Source organism: Schistocerca gregaria, chromosome 6 (assembly GCF_023897955.1).
Source record: "Schistocerca gregaria isolate iqSchGreg1 chromosome 6, iqSchGreg1.2, whole genome shotgun sequence".
In the NCBI taxonomy this organism is placed as follows: domain Eukaryota; kingdom Metazoa; phylum Arthropoda; class Insecta; order Orthoptera; family Acrididae; genus Schistocerca; species Schistocerca gregaria.
The window spans coordinates 364,031,670-364,055,261 of NC_064925.1; the positions used below are offsets into that span (position 1 = coordinate 364,031,670).

Sequence of the window (23,592 nt, forward strand, 5' to 3'; positions counted from 1 at the left end):
AGTAACATGTTGCGGGGCATTATGCTGTAACAGAATAATGCCGTACGTTAACATTCCCGGGCGTTCGACCTTGATGGTGCACTTCAATTCTTGCGAACGTCCAACTATCGCTGCGTGTTAATTGTGGCGATCACTCCTCATGCCCTTTTCACCCTTTTGAAGACCTGAAAAAAAGGCACTGGTGGCCGGCGATTTGCGCATGTGGGTACAATGGTTGTTCCGTGGACAACGCCAAACGTTTTACCACGAACATAATGAGTGTCTTGTCTCACAGTGGGGCATAATAATTAACAGTTATGGTGATTATTCTTTAAATAATAAACAGTTTAACTACTTTTTTCCATCTCCCCTTTATACATTTGCAGTTATGATCGCTGTGAAGCAGGTGGCAGAGGTTAGTTCCCGTTGCACTATTTGTTGGGGTTTCTCCCCATTCCAGTTGTATATGGAGCGCGGGAAGAATGAGTTCTTAAATGCCTCTGTGCGTAATGCATGTAGTGTAATTTTGTCGCCGGCCGATGTGTCCGAGCGGTTCTAGGCGCTTCAGTCTGGAACCGCGCGACCGCTACGCCCACAGGTTCGAATCCTGCCTCGAGCATGGATGTGTATGATGTCCTTGGGTTAATTAGGTTTAAGTAGTTATAAGTTCTAGGAGACTGATGATCTCAGATGTTAAGTCCTGTAGTGCTCAGAGCCATTTGAACGATTTGATCTAATTTTGTCTTCAGCGTCCATACGGGGGCATTAGGTAAAGGTTTGCCATATACAGGATGTTAGGAAATTCCTGTTGCAAACTTCTACGACTTGTAGAGGGGAATGAGTACATAATATTTTGAATATGAATCCACGTCTGGAAATGTACAGTTTCCGTTATACGATGATTTCGGTTCAGATCATTAACTCATGCACTTACGCTTGAGAAATTGAATTAGGCGCGACACGGTGCAGTTATTAGATAACAATTCGAAAGGAAACATGACGAAACATCCATTTACGACATAAGCATATGTTTTGTATCACCACTTAAACATTACGTGCCTACACTGTTCCAGAACAAAAAAGGACCCAGCATAGTGTACGTACAGAACAGTATAGATGCATTACAACAGCGGCTCGATATGTCGACCACCAAAGTTGGTACAGACATGTTCTGGCCCAAACACTCCATCCCACCTTGGGTCTCCTCAGTTTCTGGTGCTTCGGCCAGAACTTGTGCCAGTACATCTTCCTCTGTCTCTGCAGGAGTATCGTAAATTTAACTTTCCCTCAGCACACGAGGGCGCGTCACACATCTGGATTGAAACTGTCGTAAAACGAAACAGTGCGTTTCCCGACCTGGTTTCCTATTCAAATGTTATGTACTCGCTCGCCTCTACAGGTACTAGAAGCTAGTAAAGATAATTTCCGAGCACCCTGTATTTACTGATGAAATCTTCTCTGGCTTCCATCCGGGTAGATGCGTCGAAAATCCGCGACGTTTCGATGAGTGTCATTACCATCATCTTCTGGTGAAGTGTCGATGGACTGCGGTCGTCATCTCTATATAGCTGGTCAGCGGCGCGCAGCGGCCGTCCATCCCCACCCCTCCTACCGGCGCTGGGCCGATGGTGGGGGTGGTGGGAGGGTGGAGGGGGACTTCGTGGGGCCGAGCGACGCCGGCCGTCTGCAACGTTAGTCTAGCTTAGACACTATACCGTGCGAATGTGGGCTCCAGTACTTTGGTCAAACACACCGCTGCATCTCATAACGCTGCCAGGAACACACTAGATGCGTAAGGCTGGGGCACAAGGACAAATCGGCCGTGGCAGAACACAGCCTCGATGAGGGACATACCTTCCAATTTGAAAAAAATTTGCCGAGCCAGTGGCTTCTGGGAGAGCGTCATCAAGGAATTAGCCGAAATAAGATTACATGACAATTTCGTCAACAGGGACGAGGACTACCATTTATGTTCGGCGTGGAACCCTGCAGTAGTAGCTATACGCCGGGACCGTGCTTAGCTGCTAACGCTTCGGGATTCTAAGCTAGACTAACGCGGCAGACGGGCGGCGTCGCCACGCCCCGCGCGATCCCCACCACCCCCATCATCCCCCCACCACCGGCTCAGTGCCAGTAGGACGGGTGGGGATGGACGGCCGCTGCTCGCCGCTGACCAGCTATACACAGATGACGACCGCACTCCATCGACACTTCGCCAGAAGATGATGACAATGACACTCATCGAAACGTCACGGATTTTCGACGCAGCTACCCGGATGGAAACCCGATAAGATTTCATCAGCAGTATACACCGGGAAAGCCTACAATCACAGACTTAGTAAGTCTGACAACTGTCATCTACCTTTCCACGTCTAGAAATTCAGCTCTTCACTATCTCAGTAACGCTATCTTTTTGGACAAAAGTGTAGCCATTCATGATGCCCATCTTTTATACGGTCAACATCCACTCTTAGGCCTATTTGATACGAGCACCAGACGTCTACTATATCCTAGACTGGTCTCGACTGCGCAGTACAAGTATTTTGTAAGCAGATTCCTTCCTAGATTGACGTCATTTTCCTCCCAAATGATCTGATGACAGCCACCTGTTTTATCTAAAGCTGAGCCTATGTGAAAATAATATTTAATTTTCCCACACTAGATTGACTGATTCCAATTGTAACTGACTGATGTTAATCGTAGGATACTGCTTTTGGGCGTTTTGTAAAGTGCACGTCTTTACATTTAAAGTAACTTGTCATTTCAGCATAGTTTTTAAATCTCACCAACATTTGTCTAGAGACCAGCGCAGCTACAGATTCTACGAGTAGATCGTGATACGTGAGTACAAGCCCTACCTCTCGCCGCAGGGACGTGTTCCCGCTGTCACCGACGTCGCCCGCCGAGGAGTCGCAGCAGCAGCGCTTCCTGCTGCACGCTGCGTGGGCGCCGCGCGGTCACGCACTCGTCATCGTCTACGACTACGACGTCTACTACCGGCCCCACCCGCGCTCCGGCCAGTCCTACCGCGTCACCAACACCGCCGTGCCCGGCGTCCTCAGCAACGGCGTGCCCGACTGGCTCTACGAGGGTGAGTCGCCACTTTGCAACTACAGTGCGCCAACTGTAAGTTGCCCGATCACTTCCACACGAACTACAGTGCGCTAACTGTAAGTTGGTCGATCAACTCTGCAGATCTGGGTCGACTCATGTCTGAAGGCTTCTGCTGGTGGTCATTTGTTTTTCGTTGCAGCCAATGTTACCTAGATGACAGTACAGTGTAAGGTCATTTTTTTTCTGCGATGTCACTGTTTTGTTCCCTTTGCTTGTGATATGTGTGCGTAAACGTTGACGTCGCGATCTCTATTATACGTGTAAAAATGTGAAACTATTTCCGTTTAGAAGAAGTTTCGTGAAGAAACACAGGTTAATAAGCCTGCGCTGGGGTAAGAGGGCGGGGATTTTTTTCCCGGCACGGCTCCTCAACTTGTAGCGGGGGCAAGGGCTTGTTTTCTCCGCTCCCCACAAGCTCTTTTGCAATTGGCCAAATTAATGTTAACTCTTCGTTACTGTAGTCAACTACACTCCTGGAAATTGAAATAAGAACACCGTGAATTCATTGTCCCAGGAAGGGGAAACTTTATTGACACATTCCTGGGGTCAGATACATCACATGATCACACTGACAGAACCACAGGCACATAGACACAGGCAACAGAGCATGCACAATGTCGGCACTAGTACATTGTATATCCACCTTTCGCAGCAATGCAGGCTGCTGTTCTCCCATGGAGACGATCGTAGAGATGCTGGATGTAGTCCTGTGGAACGGCTTGCCATGCCTCCACCTGACGCCTCAGTTGGACCACCGTTCGTGCTGGACGTGCAGACCGCGTGAGACGACGCTTCATCCAGTCCCAAACATGGTCAATGGGGGACAGATCCGGAGATCTTGATGGCCAGGGTAGTTGACTTACACCTTCTAGAGCACGTTGGGTGGCACAGGATACATGCGGACGTGCATTGTCCTGTTGGAATAGCAAGTTCCCTTGAAAGGAATGGTAGAACGATGGGTTCGATGACGGTTTGGATGTACCGTGCACTATTCAGTGTCCCATCGACGTTCACCAGAGGTGTACGGCCAGTGTAGGAGATCGCTCCCCACACCATGATGCCGGGTGTTGGCCCTGTGTGCCTCGGTCGTATGCAGTCCTGATTGTGGCGCTCACCTGCACGGCGCCAAACACGAATACGACCATCATTGGCACCAAGGCAGAAGCGACTCTCATCGCTCAAGACGACACGTCTCCATTCGTCCCTCCATTCACACCTGTCGCGACACCACTGGAGGCGGGCTGCACGATGTTGGGGCGTGAGCGGAAGACGGCCTAACGGTGTGCGGGACCGTAGCCCAGCTTCATGGAGACGGTTGCGAATGGTCCTCGCCGATACCCCAGGAGCAACAGTGTCCCTAATTTGCTGGGAAGTGGCGGTGCGGTCCCCTACGGCACTGCGTACGATCCTACGGTCTTGGCGTGCATCCGTGCGTCGCTGCGGTCCGGTCCCAGGTCGACGGGCACGTGCACCTTCCGTCGACCACTGGCGACAACATCGATGTACTGTGGAGACCTCACATCTCACGTGTTGAGCAATTCGGCGGTACGTCCACCCGGCCTCCCGCATCCCCACTATACGCCCTCGCTCAAAGTCCGTCAACTGCACATACGGGGTCACGTCCACGCTGTCGCGGCATGCTACCAATGTTAAAGACTGCGATGGAGCTCCGTATGCCACGGCTAACTGGCTGACACTGACGGCGACGGTGCACAAATGCTGCGCAGCTAGCACCATTCGACGGCCAACACCGCGGTTCCTGGTGTGTCCGCTGTGCCGTGCGTGTGATCATTGCTTGTACAGCCCTCTCGCAGTGTCCGGAGCAAGTATGGTGCGTCTGACACACCGGTGTCAATGTGTTCTTTTTTCCATTTCCAGGAGTGTAGATTAATATTATTAGCGTGATGGGATTTCTGTAATACAATGTCAATTTTTTTTATTCGGAAACAGAGAGAAATTACGCTTATCCATTACGGATATTTTAGAACCGTGACTGTATATTGAATGTAAATAAGTTATACACAACTGCAAACCAGTCACTTTTTTGAATAATAATGCTTTATTCCATGAAACGGTTTTCGAACTTTTTCAGGTTCATCTTCAGTGGTTTCGGGAGGATCAGGGAAGTTACATCATTACTGGTAGTAGCATAATGCTGGGTGCTGTCGCAAACCAGTTTCGTTAGAAATATTGGTAGAAAAACTATTAATGAACTTTGACAACATGTATCAGTTACAAAAAGTTTTGATTTTTCCATGACAGTATTATTTTCTTAAGGTTCAGAAAAGTTTTGTAATAAAATAAGGCAAATAACAAGAACACTTATATTGTCCTTATTTTAGTTGACACTTTTAGTTTGCTTACAAGTTACTTCAGCAGCAAATGATACTCCTCCAATGTCTTCTTCATGGTTGAAACACCTGTCACGCGTTGGAACACTGTGTTCTAAGGACAAACATTCACTGCTCATAAGGGACCGTTGTTTATTTTGCGTTTCTTTCCATCTAGAGTATATCACTCACCTACTTCGTGATGAAGTTTTTTATGGGAAGTTTCATTGGCATTTGCGTTATATCTTCTTTCCATCCTCAACTGCAGCTTCAGACAAAAATTCCTTACACTAGTTACATTTCCCAACTTTTCCGGGATGTTAACACTTAAAAACTACTTAATGAACGACTTAGTTATCACTAATCGACTAATACACTACTTCTAACAGAATTTACGTAACAATTTCAGTTGATCAAAACTGGCTCTGAGCACTGTGGGACTTAAACTTCTCAGGTCATCAGTCCCCTAAAACTTAGAAGTACTTAAACCTAACTAACCTAAGGACATCACACTCATCCATGCACGAGGCAGGATTGGAACCTGCGACCGTAGCAGTCTCGCGGTTCCAGACTGTAGTGCCTAGAACTGCTCGTCCACCCCGGCCGGCTTCAGTTTATCATTTTCGAGAAAAGAGAAAGATTTCACTACCATGGTGGGGTTTGATAAACCGCAGCGATGAAAGACGCTTTTGTGTTCCTCCACAAATGCAGATAAACTGTTGGTAACTACAATAACTCCATCTACTATTTGTAAAACTAAACTACCGGAGTCTCAGATTATGCGTCATCTCATGACAACAACGAGAAATATGTTGACTGCGTTGTGTGAAATAACACTACAGTAAGTAAGAGTCAACACACTGCAGCCGGCTACTGAGCATACACAGTAATACCTCGCGATAGTGGCTTGTAACTATACCGGGCCGCGAGTAGCCATTTGGGGTAGCCGGCCTGTGTGGCCGAGCGGTTCTAGGCGCTATAGTCTGGAACAGCGCGACCGCTACGGTCGCAGGTTCGAATCCTGCCTCGGGCATGGATGTGTGTGATGTCCTTAGGTTAGTTAGGTTCAAGTAGTTCTAAGTCCTAGGGGACTGATGACCTCAGCAGTTAAGTCCCATAGTGCTCAGAGACATTTGAACCATTTGAACCATTTGGGGTTTCCACAATTGGAAAGGCGAAACGACCTGGTGCGCAGATGCGATGTGAGACGAGAATGGAAAAGACAGGAGTGACCGCAATGTTATCTTGCGTGGAGAGTCGTCGACATTTCCGCTGTGTCAGAGGAAAGAGTATTGGGACCCTTGCCGTTCGTGTATTCTACTGATTACCAAAGAGACAGTATTAATAGTAACTTTCTATTTTTTGCAAATGAATACTTCTCTGCAATGAAGTACTCTCTGACAAAAACTGCACAAACTTTCAGTGAGATTTTGATAAAATTTCAGAGTGCCGCTAAGATTGCCCACTTGCTTTAAATGTTCAAAAATTTAAAACTGTGCAATTCTCAAAACGAAAAACCTTAGTAATGTATGACGATAGTACCGAAGAGTGCAGTTTTATTTGGCCACGAGCGGCACCTGTGCAATGTTCTCAATACGTTGCAAGTGTCAGTCATTGATCTGGGTAGTTGTGAGTGCATTATGTCGAAGCTCAGAGAATCCTAACGTAGTCATATTGTTGGTGCTCGTACAGTGGGTGCTCCCGAAGTGTTGGATGTTTGAGGAAACACTGTATCCAAGGTCCATAGCGCAAACAGAGAAAGCAGTAATGCATCATCCACTAACCCAAAACGCGGACAAATCGTGGCAGACGTTCAGTGAAAAGGACTGCGATAAAACATAAAATAACAGTTGCAAAAGTCACTGTAGAACAGAATGTCACATTCGCGAACGCTGTCAGCACATAAACATCACGAACGGAACCAAAACCACTCATCACTGATTTAAGTGAACTATGAAATGTGGAATAATGAGCAATAGAAGAAAGTCATTTGATCGGAGAGGTCTTGCTTCACACTGTTTATAACTTCTGGCTGAGTTTACGACCCATGTGTGAAATCTGGACGGGGAGGGGGGGGGGGAGGAGTTTCGTGACCACTCCACAGTAGACTTCTTTCGTTAGGGCTTTATGAAAGCCGAAGCCGAGATTTATTTCTCCCTTGATGACTAGAATTCGGAATTAGTTGTAAGGATTCTTGCTCCTGCATCGCAAATATAAAACGCACCATGCATTTTGCAGCTAGCACGTAACTCCCTGATACGTCGTCGCCGGCTCTGCGCTAAGGTTAATTTGCTCATTTTAAACATTTGTTGTAATGTAATAGTGACCAGGACAATAAAACAATGAGTAACGTTTAGCATCGTTTTATTCTCATCACACACAATAACATCCAGCGTAACTTCACAAAATATATTTGTTACTGTCTCCGACATTGGCGTGTCTCTCGGCATCGCCTTCGATGCCACCAGCCTGGTAATCCATCTACTCTCAGCGGATTATCTTCAGCTCGACCCCTGCGTTCAGGCTGGTTTTCGCAGTATCTGGCTCAGCTCTCACAGGGCCTCGTGGTAACCAGACAGCGTACTCAGAAGAAAAATTGTAACATTCCGTCGAGCGCGTATTTCAGCCCGTTCGTAGCAGGCTAGAGCCTGTTCCGTGTTTGTCAGTCAGCGACTGATGTGTCATCACCGTTTGGATACCGCCTCGAATCGGACGTCGCCTTCGCCACCCGAAAGGCTGAGTTCCCGCGACATGTGCTCCGAGCCTTGCTGTTTTTCGCGGTGCACAAGTCTTGCTGTTTGTGAGACAGACACTTGAATACGTATTTTGTTTTGAAGGGAGACTTTTCAGTGGCCAAGAGATCGTAATCTGTGCTCTCAAGAATCTATATTCGTTTGTAACGAACTTTTCCTTCACATTACTACGAAGAATTTCTGGCTAACGTCTATTTTCTTTTGGTGTAGTGCATCAGAAACAGAAGACTGTTTGTGTTCGAAATTTACTTATTCAAATAAACGAAGTCTTGTGGAAGTGTTCCGTGTGAGCAATACTTCAGTTGTTATCCCTGTTAGTTTGGGACTGAATTTGTGAGAACCCTATATATACTGGGTGATTTTTTTCGAGCTCGTACAAACGCTAGGCATTGATCTATGAGAGTATACGGAATAAAAAACGTCTAATGTACTTACGTCCGGAAATTCATAGTTTCCATGCTAGAGTCTATTTATTAATTTATACAATGTTACAGAGACTGCGGTCTAACACACACTGTACCATGCAGCCACAGGTACAGTATGTTTTGAAACTGGTTTCCATGTGCCTTAACGCATACGAGTACGCGCCGCAGCATGTTCTGTCTCACACGTTCACATCGGCCAGGCGGCATCCGAACAGTGTGAAAGTCACCATGAATGCGCTACTCCAGTGTCTCCACGTCTGGAATGGGCTCTATATAAACTATACTTTTGAAATGGCCCCATAACCAAAATCGCACACCTTGAGATCCGGTGAACCATCAGGCCATGCAACGGGATCCCGTCTTCCGATCGATCGACCAGGGAAGACACGATTGAGATGCGTCTGGGCGTTAACGGCGAAGTGGACTGGAGCACCGCCATGTAGCAGCCTCATAACCCTCTAACCCTTCAAATCTCAATCGCACTTTTTCTAGCAGGGCAGGCAAAGTCACCCGCAAGAAACGTCGATACTTCCGGCCTGTAGGGCGACGTGGAAGGAAAACTGGTCCCAAAATAGGGTCGCCAATAATCTCGACCCACACATTCAAGCTGCACCGATACTGATGATTAGCTGTCATCATACCATGGGGGTTCTGCATCCTATCACACAGATGAATGTTATGAAAGTTGAAGATACCATTCCACGTAAAGGTGGCCCCATCTGTGAATATGATAGATGATACAAATCCCGGAATCGTGGTTTCTTGGTGAAGAAACAAGTGATAAAACTGCTCCCGATGTGGAAAGCCTATCGCCAGTAAGCCCTACACAAGTTGTAAGTGATAAGGTTTGTAACAGTTGTCATGGAGAATATTCCACACGGTCGTCTGGCTTACCCTGCACTGGCGTGCCAACTGCCAGGTACTAACACGGCGGTCGACTTACACAGCGTTAATCATATTTTCCTCCAGGCCTGGTGTTCAAAAATTTTGGGTACGTCCTTCATGATTTCCTGCTTCCTGAAGCGACCCTGTCCAGAAAACGGCAAAACGCTGTTGCAAACATTGATTGCTGTGGTTGTTGTCGGCGGGGATAGGTCTCCTGATACAACCTTGCTGCCCGCCGCCCATTGCCATTTGCATTTCCGTAAGTAAACACCATGTCGGCAAGCTCTCTATTCCAAAACGGAACCATTTCGTACAACGCAGTATCACATCCGCTACAAGGTGAGTCAGCAAGAGAACTGGATCGGACGCACCGGTACCAATTACTGTGGGAGGAAAAGTTGCTAGGGCATAATGTACACTCCTGGAAATTGAAATAAGAACACCGTGAATTCATTGTCCCAGAAGCGGAAACTTTATTGACACATTCCTGGGGTCAGATACATCACATGATCACACTGACAGAACCACAGGCACATAGACACAGGCAACAGAGCATGCACAATGTCGGCACTAGTACATTGTATATCCACCTTTCGCAGCAATGCAGGCTGCTGTTCTCCCATGGAGACGATCGTAGAGATGCTGGATGTAGTCCTGTGGAACGGCTTGCCATACCATTTCCACCTGCCGCCTCAGTTGGACCAGCGTTCGAGTTGGACGTGCAGAGCGCGTGAGACGACGCTTCATCCAGTCCCAAACATGCTCAGTGGGGGAAAGATCCGGAGATCTTGCTGGCCAGGGTAGTTGACTTACACCTTCTAGAGCACGTTGGGTGGCACGGGATACGTGCGGACTTGCATTGTCCTGTTGGAACAGCAAGTTCCCTTGCCGGTCTAGGAATGGTAGAACAATGGGTTCGATGACGGTTTGGATGTACCGTGCACTATTCAGTGTCCCCTCGACGATCACCAAGGTGTACAGCCAGTGTAGGAGATCGCTCCCCACACCATGATGCCGGGTGTTGGCCCTGTGTGCATCGGTCGTATGCAGTCCTGATTGTGGCGCTCACCAGCACGGCGCCAAACCCCAGGAGCAACAGTGTCCCTAATTTGCTGGCAAGTGGCGGTGCGGTCCTCTACGGCACTGCGTACGATCCTACGGTCTTCGCGTGCATCCGTGCGTCGCTGCGGTCCGGTCCCAGGTCGACGGGCACGTGCACCTTCCGCCGACCACTGGCGACAACATCGATGTACTGTGGAGACCTCACGCCCCACGTGTTGAGCAATTCGGCGGTACGTCCACCCGGCCTCCCGCATGCCCACTATACGCCCTCGCTCAAAGTCCGTCAATTGCACATACGGTTCACGTCCACGCTGTCGCGGCATGCTACCAGTGTTAAAGACTGCGATGGAGCACCGTACGCCACGGCAAACTGGCTGACACTGACGGCGGCGGTGCACAAATGCTGCGCAGCTAGCGCCATTCGACGGCCAACACCGCGGTTCCTGGTGTGTCCGCTGTGCCGTGCGTGTGATAATTGCTTGTACAGCCCTCTCGCAGTGTCCGGAGCAAGTATGGTGGGTCTGACACACGGGTGTCAATGTGTTCTTTTTTCCATTTCCAGGACTGTATACGACTTATGAGGAACAGTACCACCTTCTAGGTGGAAACTGTGCATACCGTAACTGTGGCTGCATAGTACAACGTGTATTAGACAGCAGTCTCTGGAACAAAGTAAGTTTATTAGGCCTTTTTTTGTTCCATATCAAAAAAAAATGGTTCAAATGGCTCTGAGCACTATGGGACTTAACATCTTAGGTCATCACTCCCCTAGAACTTAGAACTACTTAAACCTAACTAACCTAAGGACATCAGACACATCCATGCCCGAGGCAGGATTCGAACCTGCGACCGTAGCAGTCCTGCGGTTCCGGACTGAAGCGCCTAGGACCGCACGGCCACCGCGGCCGGCGTGCCGTATCCTCTCGTCGATCAGTCCCTAGGATTTGTACACACCCTGCATACTGAAAACAGTAAAGGTCCTGTCACACTTCCTATGGGTACTCGTGATATTTTCTTTACATCAGTCGACTTTTTTTCTTTTAAGAGCTACGTATTAAGTTCTGTCTGTGAGGAAGTCCTCGATCTAGTCACTAATCCGTTCCGATACTCGGTAAGCTCTTTATTTTTTATTATTTCTTCCACTAAACGGCAGTGCGGGGCAGTGTCAAACGGTATCAACCTGATGAAAGCTGATCTCTATGGCGCCGTGAAACTCATAGACAAACACAGCGAGCTAAGTTTCGGAAGATCCCTGTTTGCGATAAGACGTTGGTTTTTACAGAGGAGGTTTTCTTTAATCAAAATCGCCATAATACGTGGGCGCAGAAGGTGCTTCATAATTCCACAGCAGATTGACGTCATCGATGGAAGACCTATGTTTACGTACATCTGTCCTCTGACCCCGCTTGAAAAAGTGAATGACCTACGCTGTAATTGAGTGTTCACCGAAATTCACCTTGCGGGACGGCAACTAACGTGTTCCGCTTGGTGAAGCGGACGCCCAACTTTTTCTTTCGTAGGGAAGGCTTTACAAACTAAACACTCTACAGACTCTCCACTACCTACACTGTGGAGTAAAAATTGAAGTTCGTGCGGTGAATGTACCTCGGCTGCAGGATGTTTGAACAGGTATTCCCCTGTTAATATTGCAAGGTCCCACATTGCTCCGGTAGTGCAGTGTTCCTTAAACCTTTCGTCGCAGCAGGGAACGTGCTTCTGATCTACTCAGGGGAAGCCAAATGCTCCGGCTGCATATCATTCAGTGGAACAGACGAACAACCATGGAACGTCGCTATACGAAAGGGCACATAAAAACAAAATAAATAATTGTACTAGGCATTTTGTGACTGTGTAATGGCTGTAAACCTGTTGTAAAGGGAGAAAGCAATTTTCTGAATCACTGTAACAGATTTACAGAATAAGCAAAGCACGAGCCACAGCGACTCAGAGTATAGACTTAAACCGTTATTACGAACCACAACGAGTTGCACTCTGTTGGTGAGTGCAGTGACGACAGGAGGTAATTTTTCGTCAAGGACGCAAGAAAGTTAAAGTCAGTAGAAATATGGGTAACAAGTACAACCTAAGACGGACAAGAGGATATTTAAAAAGTACACACCTAATTATCGATACAATTTCCTCTTATACAACAATTAAGAATAGTAAGTTCAAAATCTGCTCATGTAATAAAACGGAACACCTGCAGCGTTCTTTCGATGTTATTTGTTATACAGCTACCAGATTCGCTGATTGAACATCACCTTCAGGCCTTGACTGCCACTGAGCGGATTAATTCGAAGCCCATCAGTGGCCAACATCTACGCACTGGTTTACGTAGACTGTAACAACGTTCTTGATGGTTGGAGACACAATATCGTTGTCACAGTCTATGGAAACCAGTGCGTAGATGTAGGCCACAGACCCCTCAGCGTCAGTTAAGGCCTAAAATGGTGTATTAGTCTCCGAAACTGATAGTTATATAAAAATAACATCGAAAGGAGTGGTGCAGGTGTTTCATTTTATTACGAAAGTTAACTGCCGGAGTCTCTCAAACCATCAATCAAAAGGATGGACTTACGGAAACAAAATCGACTCGGTATTCAATTTCTTCTTACACGACAATTAACAACGGTATGCTCAAAATCTACTCGTAGATACGTCCATAACTCAAAGCTACAGTAAGTCGATTTAATGTGAAACTTAACATCCCATGAAGTTAAACAATACCCTAGGCTCAAGATAAAGAGTGTGACAATAATCCAAATTGTGATTTTTGCCATCCCCCCAGCCACAAGTTCAAATTCAAGCTACTAAAAGCGACAACAAATGAAGCTAATAAGAAAATTCGGTGCAAAACGACAACCAACGTGATGTCAGTTGTGAGCACGAATACCTGCAAATGCGAAATGGCGTTCAACATTTATAGTACACTCCAGGAAATGGAAAAAAGAACACATTGACACCGGTGTGTCAGACCCACCATACTTGCTCCGGACACTGCGAGAGGGCTGTACAAGCAATGATGACACGCTCGGCACAGCGGACACACCAGGAACCGCGGTGTTGGCCGTCGAATGGCGCTAGCTCCGCAGCATTTGTGCACCGCCGCCGTCAGTGTCAGCCAGTTTGCCGTGGCATACGGAGCTCCATCGCAGTCTTTAACACTGGTAGCATGCCGCGACAGCGTGGACGTGAACCGTATGTGCAGTTGACGGACTTTGAGCGAGGGCGTATAGTGGGCATGCGGGAGGCCGGGTGGACGTACCGCCGAATTGCTCAACACGTGGGGCGTGAGGTCTCCACAGTACATCGATGTTGTCGCCAGTGGTCGGCGGAAGGTGCACGTGCCCGTCGACCTGGGACCGGACCGCAGCGACGCACGGATGCACGTCAAGACCGTAGGATCCTACGCAGTGCCGTAGGGGACCGCACCGCCACTTCCCAGCAAATTAGGGACACTGTTGCTCCTGGGGTATCGGCGAGGACCATTCGCAACCGTCTCCATGAAGCTGGGCTACGGTCCCGCACACCGTTAGGCCGTCTTCCGCTCACGCCCCAACATCGTGCAGCCCGCATCCAGTGGTGTCGCGACAGGCGTGAATGGAGGGACGAATGGAGACGTGTCGTCTTCACCGATGAGAGTCGCTTCTGCCTTGGTGCCAATGATGGTCGTATGCGTGTTTGGCGCCGTGCAGGTGAGCGCCACAATCAGGACTGCATACGACCGAGGCACACAGGGCCAACACCAAGCATCATGGTGTGGGGAGCGATCTCCTACACTGGCCGTACACCTCTGGTGATCGTCGAGGGGACACTGAATAGTGCACGGTACATCCAAACCGTCATCGAACCCATCGTTCTACCATTCCTAGACCGGCAAGGGAACTTGCTGTTCCAACAGGACAATGCACGTCCGCATGTATCTCGTGCCACCCAACGTGCTCTAGAAGGTGTAAGTCAACTACCCTGGCCAGCAAGATCTCCGGATCTGTCCCCCATTGAGCATGTTTGGGACTGGATGAAGCGTCGTCTCACGCGGTCTGCACGTCCAGCACGAAAGCTGGTCCAACTGATGCGTCAGGTGGAGGCATGGCAAGCCGTTCCACATTACTTCATCCAGCATCTCTACGATCGTCTCCATGGGAGAACAGCAGCCTGCTCTGTTGCCTGTGTCTATGTGCCTGTGGTTCTGTCAGTGTGATCATGTGATGTATCTGACCCCAGGAAGGTGTCAATTAAGTTTCCCCTTCCTGGGACAATGAATTCACGGTGTTCTTATTTCAGTTTCCAGGAGTGTATATGAATTTAGCTCGGAATATTAGAAAATTTTCAGATTACCCATACGAATCAAATAACCCATGAAAAAATGGAACGAAACAATATATATCGTTTTCTTGTACATTTAAGGACAATATATATCACAGAGCAAAAGTAAATTTATGTCTGAGAGAACCTAGAATTGTTACAAATGCTTTACATTTAGTAGAAACGAGACATTTATTATTATTTTAGATTATATTAAAAGTGGTCTGACTATTAATTTCCCTATTCAAAATTTTCTAAAATACAATATCGTCGAGAGTGGAGTCGCACACTTCAAATTGATATCAATGCGCAGTCATTGCTACTGACAAGGGAACCGACAGATCTGTCAATAACCGAATCTCATCCCTGGACGCATATTATGGGGCGCGTTTCACACGTACCCAAATCGAAATAATATCATGCAGTGGGTTATATTTTTTGACACGTACGCTTAAAAAGACAATTCTCGGGATATTTCGTACGAACTTTTAAGTTACTGACAGCAAAAAAACACAGCTTCTAGTTTCTTCAGTACAGGCCATATACTTGACAGACCAGGTTCATTCAGTTCAAACAGAGACAACCAAAGAAAAAAAATTAATCCGCCGTTTGCATTTTATGGAACGCAAATTCCTGTACAGGCAAATGAAGGTTGCAAAGTGCTGGCGAATTCTCACTGCGCTAATTTTGCTTTTTGTATAAGAAAGAATTAGGAACAAATTGTTTTGCTAGTTTACCGACGTTCGTAGGTACGTTTCATCCCTCTGCCTTGAATCTGAAACATTAATAAATAAAAAGAAAGAAAGGGCAAGTTCGGATCTCTCTGTTGTTTTAGACGTCTCTTTATATTCTACTCTTTTGTTACAGTTGTTGTTTTTATATAGTTTATGTCGATGCTATGCATTGACCAGATTTTTTAACGTAGTTTTGCTGCTTAAGGTTTTCAAGTACGCTAGTCAGACTCTGTATTACATACCAGGTACAGCATGAGTCGCACATCTGAGCAATCTGGCTGATGAAAGTACTATTCTCGGATTTGCCGCCGGATCATATTATGCAAATCGCACAATATTTCGTCGATATTGATAATCGCCTAGTGACGTCGAAATTTATCAGGCAAGGAAAATCAACATGCGTGTGCGCAGTTGGAGGAAAGCGGCGCTCAGTGTGTGCCCTCTTCGGGGAGCCACTGAAGACCTTCCTCGCGTACGCTGTGGGCAATGACTGTGCAATTGTGCGCTCTTGTGGTTAAAAGCTGAACTAAATCTCCGGAATGGGCTGCGTCAAGTCTTAAGTTGTTATTTCTCCTGTTTTAACTCAATTTCAGCCATTTCTGTATTCCAAGAGGCGCTTAATTGAAAACCTGCATCCCAGATGATAAGACTGCCCCCGTACGGATATGTATTGCCTTCTTGAGAGCATAGTCCAGGATAGGGGCGCTATGTGCACAACACTCTTCAAATTTCGAGCGTCTTCCCGTACAAATGTATTGCCTGCTCCTGCCCTGATAAATTTCGACACGCTGTGCGATTATCATCAGTCGCGTCTTTTAGCAATTACAAGAACAGTTACCATCACCTGAAGATGAGAAGCTGTATCGACGAAATACTCTCGATTTCACGCAACATGATCCTGCAACAAACCCGAGAAGTGTATTTGCAACAGACCCTTCGGGAATGCCTGGAAAATCGCATCTGGTACCTTTACGGGGAGGAGATACCAAACGACATAAATGAGTTTAACAAGTTACGTAATAAGAGAGGCAGATTTCTATGCATTATGGCCTCTATAGTAAGACGTCGTAACAAGCAAACTGTTCGATAACTGCAGCTAAAAGATCTCTTTGAAACTCTCAACAGTATCTTGGGATTGGGTTGATATTGTCACCTGAATGCTGGTTGATTAGTGTAAGCAACGAGGTAAGCCGAATAAGAAGTATACTCCTCTCGAGGCCCAATCGCAAGAAGGGAATACACCACGTCGACGCACCGTGATTAATTTCACGGATATTATCCTGGACGACTCAGCGGTTTCGGTGATCGAGAAAAGTCTGAACTGTGTATCAATACCTGGGACAGCTCCATTTAGAAATGTGATAGATGGGACATTTTGAAACTTCCCAGTGACGTTGATGAAAAAATTAGGACTGGTAGCTGCCAAATTGTGACCCGAGCCCTACAGAAAACGTTTAATATCAATAAAGACAGGTTCTGCGAGACTTTAGAATGGGCGAAAATGTCGTCATTTTACCTGCCAACGAGGGGGACATCACAGTCCTCTCTCACGTGCTGAACGCAACAGTAAGATAGAGGCACTGCTCGACGATCCTGTTTATCGCAAGCTAAGAGAGGGTTCGACTGGCAAGATTCTGGCAAAAAACTGATCTTCTGAAGAAGAGTTCTCTTTCGAGTATACTCATTAAGGGCCTGCGCTAACAGGCTCCAGTTCCTCCTAGACTTTATGGCCTACTGAAGATCGGTAAGGATATGTCTCCGGTTCTGTCTAATAGTGAGCAACAGTGCAGCCCAAAACATAATTCGTTGCTAAATATCTTATTTTACTGTTGGGACCCACCGTAGGCAAATGTAACTAAAAGACGCAGAATTCAGATGGCCAAGTAAAACGCAATTAGAGTTTTACAAAAAAGGCTAACGGAACGAGGAACAGCTAGACAAGGTTTACAGAAAACATCTTTCGCCCTTTAGTTTACACATTGTATTTAAACAAGACCCAAAAATTTTCAATTAAGAAAGCATTCTCAGTGTTTTAAAAAATATAATTTAAATAAAAGACACATAGTATAACTCACACTCCAACTCAAGCGCTTGAGAAAGGTTCACAATTAGCCAATTCTTAGTGGAAATATTAACCTTCAGAATTTACACTTCTCTCTCAGTTAAAAGCATCAGGAACTTTTTTTAAAAAAAGGTATTAATCATTTAAGAAGAAAGACAATTTAAGACACACTGCCAACATCTACTTTCAAGGAAAGCTTCGAATTATGTATGTTTGCTTTAAAATATTAAGGTCTACATGATTTCACCATACTTAGAGCAATGAAATTCAAGGAATATACAAGGGTTGGAACTTTAATAGTGGCAACTATTTATTTACAACTCGTACAATATAGATACGTGTTTCAAAGTTTTACTGACCTTCAAAGTAATCGACAGCATTGTGTATAACCCGTTGCCAGCGATGTGGAAGTCGTAGGGTACTCTTAGCAGTACTCTTGACAGTTCGAGCGGCGCGGTCTATTGCCTGACGAATTTGCAGCAGTTCTGAAGCGAATGTCGTGAATAGTTTCCTTCAGTTTAGAAATCGAGATAAACTCACGAGTGCTTAAGTCAGGGGAGTGCAGTAGGTGGTATAGCACTTAGCAGCCCCATCAGTCAAACAAATCAGTAACATCTTGCACTGTACGTGCTTGAGCATTGTCCTGCAAAATGATGGTCAGGTCCTGCAGAAAGTGTCATCACTTCTGTCTCTAAGCTGGTAGTAGGTTATGTTTCAAAAATGAACAGCATAGAGACAGTGCCTGGAAGGTGTAGCTAAATGTACAAAGAAAAAAGTTTTGATTTTCTCTGTGGTTTCCATTTCACGACCGTTCCTTACTTTCCGAACAACCCTCGTATTAAGTCTTCTCGTCGTCCACCTAATGACAGAAGTGTTATATCCAGACCAAAATTCCAACGAAAGCAGTTAATTCATTTCTGCAACTGGTAAGAAGAGGTCTGAGGCATAATCTCAATGTTATTCTCTCCCATTTTTTTCAAATTTTCCTGTATCAGTTACCAGATTTTTGCAACTAAACAACCCTTTTTGTTATTTGGTCCTAATATGCATTGAAGTTCATGAAGGCAGATATGAATCTGTGGAAACTCTAACCCACTGACCGCACAAACAACTCTGTCCATCGAAATGATAAATTGTTGTTTGTACATTGATCTTGCATCAAACCTGACTGTGTTTACTCACATCATTTTAAGTAATGACAATAATCTTCATCTTTACGTGAGCTAAGAATTTATCTATAGTATTATTTGACTTCTCTACACGTATACGATAGTGGAAGTCACATAATTATGTTCACTTAAAGTAAAATTTCACAAACCGTGTAACCATAGGACAGTCTCGTAGATCTCCCTCAGTAACGGTGCACTGACTATTGTAAATAGCCTGATTAAGTTTTTTTATTGGTAACGCCGCCGCCACGTAGCGCTCTGTATGAAAATCACTGGCTGTGCCGTGTGCAGTCAGTGGCTGGTTGGCATTGTTGTAATACTCGCCATTGTAGTGTTGAGCAGCGGCAGCTGGATGCTAACAGCGCGTAGCGTTGCGCAGTTGGAGGCGAGCCGCCAGCAGTGGTGGACTTGGGTAGAGAGATGGCGGAGTTTTGAAATTTGTAAGAATTGGTGTCATGAAGTGATATATATATTATGACTACTAAGGTAAATACATTGTTTGTTCTCTATTAAAATCTTTCATTTGCTTACTATACCTATCAGTAGTTGGTGCCTTCCGTAGTTTGAATCTTTTATTTAGCTGGCAGTAGTGATGCTCGCTGTATTGCAGTAGCTTGAGTAACGAAGATTTTTGTGAGGTAAGTGATTTGTGAAACGTATAGGTTAATGTTAGCCAGAGCCATTCTTTCGTAGGGATTTTGGAAAGTCAGATTGCGTTGCACTAAAAACTATTGTGTGTCAGTTTAAGCACATTCGTGTATAATTGTTCAAAGAGGACGTTTCACATAGACCAGTCGTGTATAATTTTTCCAAGGGGACGTTTCACTATCACCAGCAGCTCTAAATCTTCCGGATAGTTATTCTTTCGTACTTCACTGAGTTTCATTTTGACGCATTTCGTACTACGTAAATCTTTCCTCCATTTATACAATTTACGTTCAGATTTTGCGAAATAAAACTGGCTTTGTACATTGTTTAACATTCTTTACGTTTTTTCTCTCTCTAGTTTAACGAAAAAAATTACAGACATTTCTTGTCACTGAAAGAGATTAGTGACCATGGTTTTTTTGGACTTGGAAAGTATTGTATTTTTTATCAGGTTCGCACAACAATCATCGTACGAACTACGGTTCACGGAATTGTCAGTGTTATTCCCTGTTTCTTCTCACCTTTACACAATTTCTAGCAAAATGTCGATACAATTCAAATGAATTTCAAATAAATGTACTAATACATATGTAACTCTTCGAGAAAAGTAGGTGAGTTCGATGCCATAACACGTTTTTCATATTTGTCTTTGCAAGGTTGAAAACATTAATTGGACCCCCACATTTCTGTGAAACTCTGGAACTTGCACAAGGAAAGCTGCTTTTAGCAAGAATGTATGTATAAAATACAAAATGGTTCATATGGCTCTGAGCACTATGGGACTTAACGTCGGAGGACATCGGTCCCCTAGACTTAGAACTACTTAAACCTAACTAACCTAAAGACATCACACACATCCATGCTAGAGGCAGGATTCGAAACTGCAACCGTAGCAGGAGCGCGGTTCCGGACTGAAGCACCTAGAACAGGTCTGCCACAACGGCCGGCTATGGAGAAAATACAAATAAAGTAATTCAGCTTCATCGCTACTGTTAACAATTAGTAATAGCGCAAAGGGAAATGATAATTATTATGGATGTTAAATGAGTTACGAGTTCTAGTGACTGTGAACAATTGTTGGCAAACTACAATGAAAAATGAAATCCAGTACACAAATAACGATGACGTTGCGCAGTGTTATCTGTTTACCAATGAGCTGACATCAAAGAATATCCGCTTGCCATGTTTTTCATGAACTATCTGTTATAACTACAGTAGGAGTGTACAGTTCTCGAGCCGCGTGACCGGCTAAGAATTTGTCAATTTTCAGCATTTTTTAAAACCCTTGCAGTGTGTCTTAGCATTCAAAATTTTGTCATTTTATTTCTTTCAGTGTCTTCTTCGTGTATAAAAAAAATTCAGGGCAGATTTCGACATATCGGATTGGACCAATCCCTTGTTATACAAATACGGGAACGTCATACCATGCTGCTTCAAATCTATTCAATAGTTCGTTAATTGTTGTAGCTGGTAAACTGTAGCGTAGTAGTCTTTCTGCAACCCATGACAAATGTTTTCAGTGAGTGAGACCTGGATAAGGTGCTAGCTGGGAGGTACAGTTTACCTTTTTAGCATAGCATGTTACAGATCATATCACCAATGACTTTCAGAGATGGAAAGCGCCCCAAAATATAATCCAAATTTTAAAGGAACATGGTCGCACAATGGATAATGTCTTATCAAGTGAAAATTGATAGAAATGGCGCAATTAAGCATAGAAGTGTGGCTAACACACCTCACAAGGATATATTAACGAAAGAATCCATCACAATACAAAAGGAAACTAACGATTTACAAAACATTCTAGTTTATTGCCAAGACACATCAAAATGAATTATCCAGTGAATCCAGAATACAAACATTTAACCACTGGACATGGGATTGGACATAAGAACTATAATGCTTGGGAAACTGAGGGATGCATAAGTGAACGACATACAATTGTTAGGCAGAAAAGGTTAGTGGTTTAAAGAAAAGTCCTGAAAAAACATGAATGCCAACTCATTCGCCTAAAAGCATGGGTGCAACTACGTGGCTGCGAAAATCAGATCTGCAAAAGGAAATTCTGAGATCCATTCACTGACTTCATGCTCGCCTCTTCTCAGTGGCTGCAACACCACTGCGTGCTTACCACTCTTAAGCTGAAAGAGGATGAAAGATAACTACAGTAGTAACTAAAAATGACAAGTTCGACTCAACGTCTGGATTCTGCTCTAAGTTCGAGGAATCTCTCTCTGCAGACATTTGCAACGCTCTGGAGCAAGTATCTTCATCAGGTGCCAAAGAAGAAGAGTGTTCTCCTCAGTCCCCCTGAAGCACGTGCGTTCTTACTTTTCTCTGTGAAACTCAAAGCTTGTTCGGCCAGCGTTGAAATCTAGCCGCCCAGTTGCAAAAGACTTTGCAAGTTCCTAAAAATTATATGTTACTAAACAAGTTTAATAATTTCCTACTCTTGCAACTTTTCTCGTGGTGAACGAATAAGATGTATTTGTCCTGTGATACAGGGAAGGAGACAGAAAATGTCTCCCACGACGTGATAGATTTTCAGTTAGGGACAACTAAAAGATGTGCATGTACGCACATGAAATTCGCTCCCACTACCGAAATAATTATTATAAGCCAACCAGGGAACCTCTTCTGATAATCTGAACAAACATTCCAGCAGGCCAGCTGCTCTCACGTTTAATGGGCTTATGTTTTCTCCTGTCGTTCAGATTTATATCTTGGCTAAAAAGGATTTCTTTCTCTTCTTGCATTCCCGCGCCCGGGTTCCCGGGTTCGATTTCCGGCGGGGTCAGGGATTTTCTCTGCCTCGTGATGGCTGGGTCGTTGTGTGTTGTCCTTAGGTTAGTTAGGTTTAAGTAGTTCTAAGTTCTAGGGGACTGGTGACCATAGATGTTAAGTCCCATAGTGCTCAGAGCCATTTGAACCATTTTTTTTTTCTCTTCTTGCACAATCCAGTTTTATGGCAAACAACCAAGACTCATCGACATTCGTAATGGGGTGGGATAGGTGAATGTCCTCGTCTGCTCTATACCTATGAAGAAAATGGCTTTCAACAGAAAACACTTTACGACTTTTCCAGTCTCCTAAGCGAACTTCCTTCCACGAGCCAGTGAAAATCCCCAAGGCAGCCGAAATAACAAAACTCCCGCCCGTTACCAAGAGGAAAGGAAATACAGTAATAACTAGAAATGCAACCACTGACAGCAGTGGATATTGCTTGAAGTTTACATGCAGCATTAGTGATTTGACTTGACTGATTATTGGGATCAGCATATTTATTTATAAAACACGTTAGAGGACAGTTTGGAAATAAATTGCCTCAAAGTATAGCCAAGGCAACAGGCGAACAACCTGTATACCAAGGTAAATCGCCCTTCTGTTGTAACAATGGAAGCCATAACATTGTTGCCTTGTCCTCTGACATTGTAGATCCTTAGCTTTCCCATGCCTAACTTTAAGTCGTGCTTGACACGATACAGCACGGCTGAGTGAACAGTACACCTGTCATCCCAGATGCTATTTACGTGAGACAACTGAGACCCTGCAGGGGGTTTAGTATGGTCCTCCTAAACGCTTACTCCATGTATTCATAACAGTCGTACGATTCCGACCAATATAGGTGGTAGTATTGTTTATGATAAGCTGCAGTCTCGAATTTTAATATGTGTTAGTAACCATTCCTCCACCTTAGAAGACGCATAACACAATCTTCTGACAGAAAAACCGCATTCAATAAAACTTCGGAATAAGAAACTTACTGCGCAGTATTTCCTTACACATTAGAAAGTAGATGTTATTCATATCTACTCTGTCCAATTGTGCTAAAGTGTTTCTTATCAAAACTAGAAATTCGCATCATTCCAGTTCACTGAGCGAGATGGTGTAGTGGTTTGAACATTGTATTCGCATTTTGGCCCTTAAGACCATCAAGATCTAGTTTTTCAGTGATTTCCGTAAATCTCCCCAGGCTTTGAAAAGGTCACTAGCAGTTCCTCTCTCCATGTATCCATAATCTGAGCTTGTGATCCATATGTAATGACTGCACTGTCGACTAATCTTCCGTCTTTCCGTCACGCCAGTATCACATTTGATGAATGCGTTCTTGACTTGACTGATTATT

The 23,592-nt window shown here is 45.1% G+C and overlaps 1 protein-coding gene across 2 annotated transcripts in view; it reads left to right on the forward strand.

The window, feature by feature from the left end:
- Nucleotides 1-23,592, forward strand: part of LOC126278155 (dipeptidyl aminopeptidase-like protein 6) — a 752,824-nt gene that overhangs the window by 607,924 nt on the left and 121,308 nt on the right. For both annotated transcript variants that reach the window (XM_049978055.1, XM_049978056.1), the window contains exon 6: nucleotides 2,850-3,070. In XM_049978055.1, coding sequence (XP_049834012.1) covers nucleotides 2,850-3,070 — 221 coding nt within the window. The remainder of the gene's footprint in view (nucleotides 1-2,849; nucleotides 3,071-23,592) is intronic.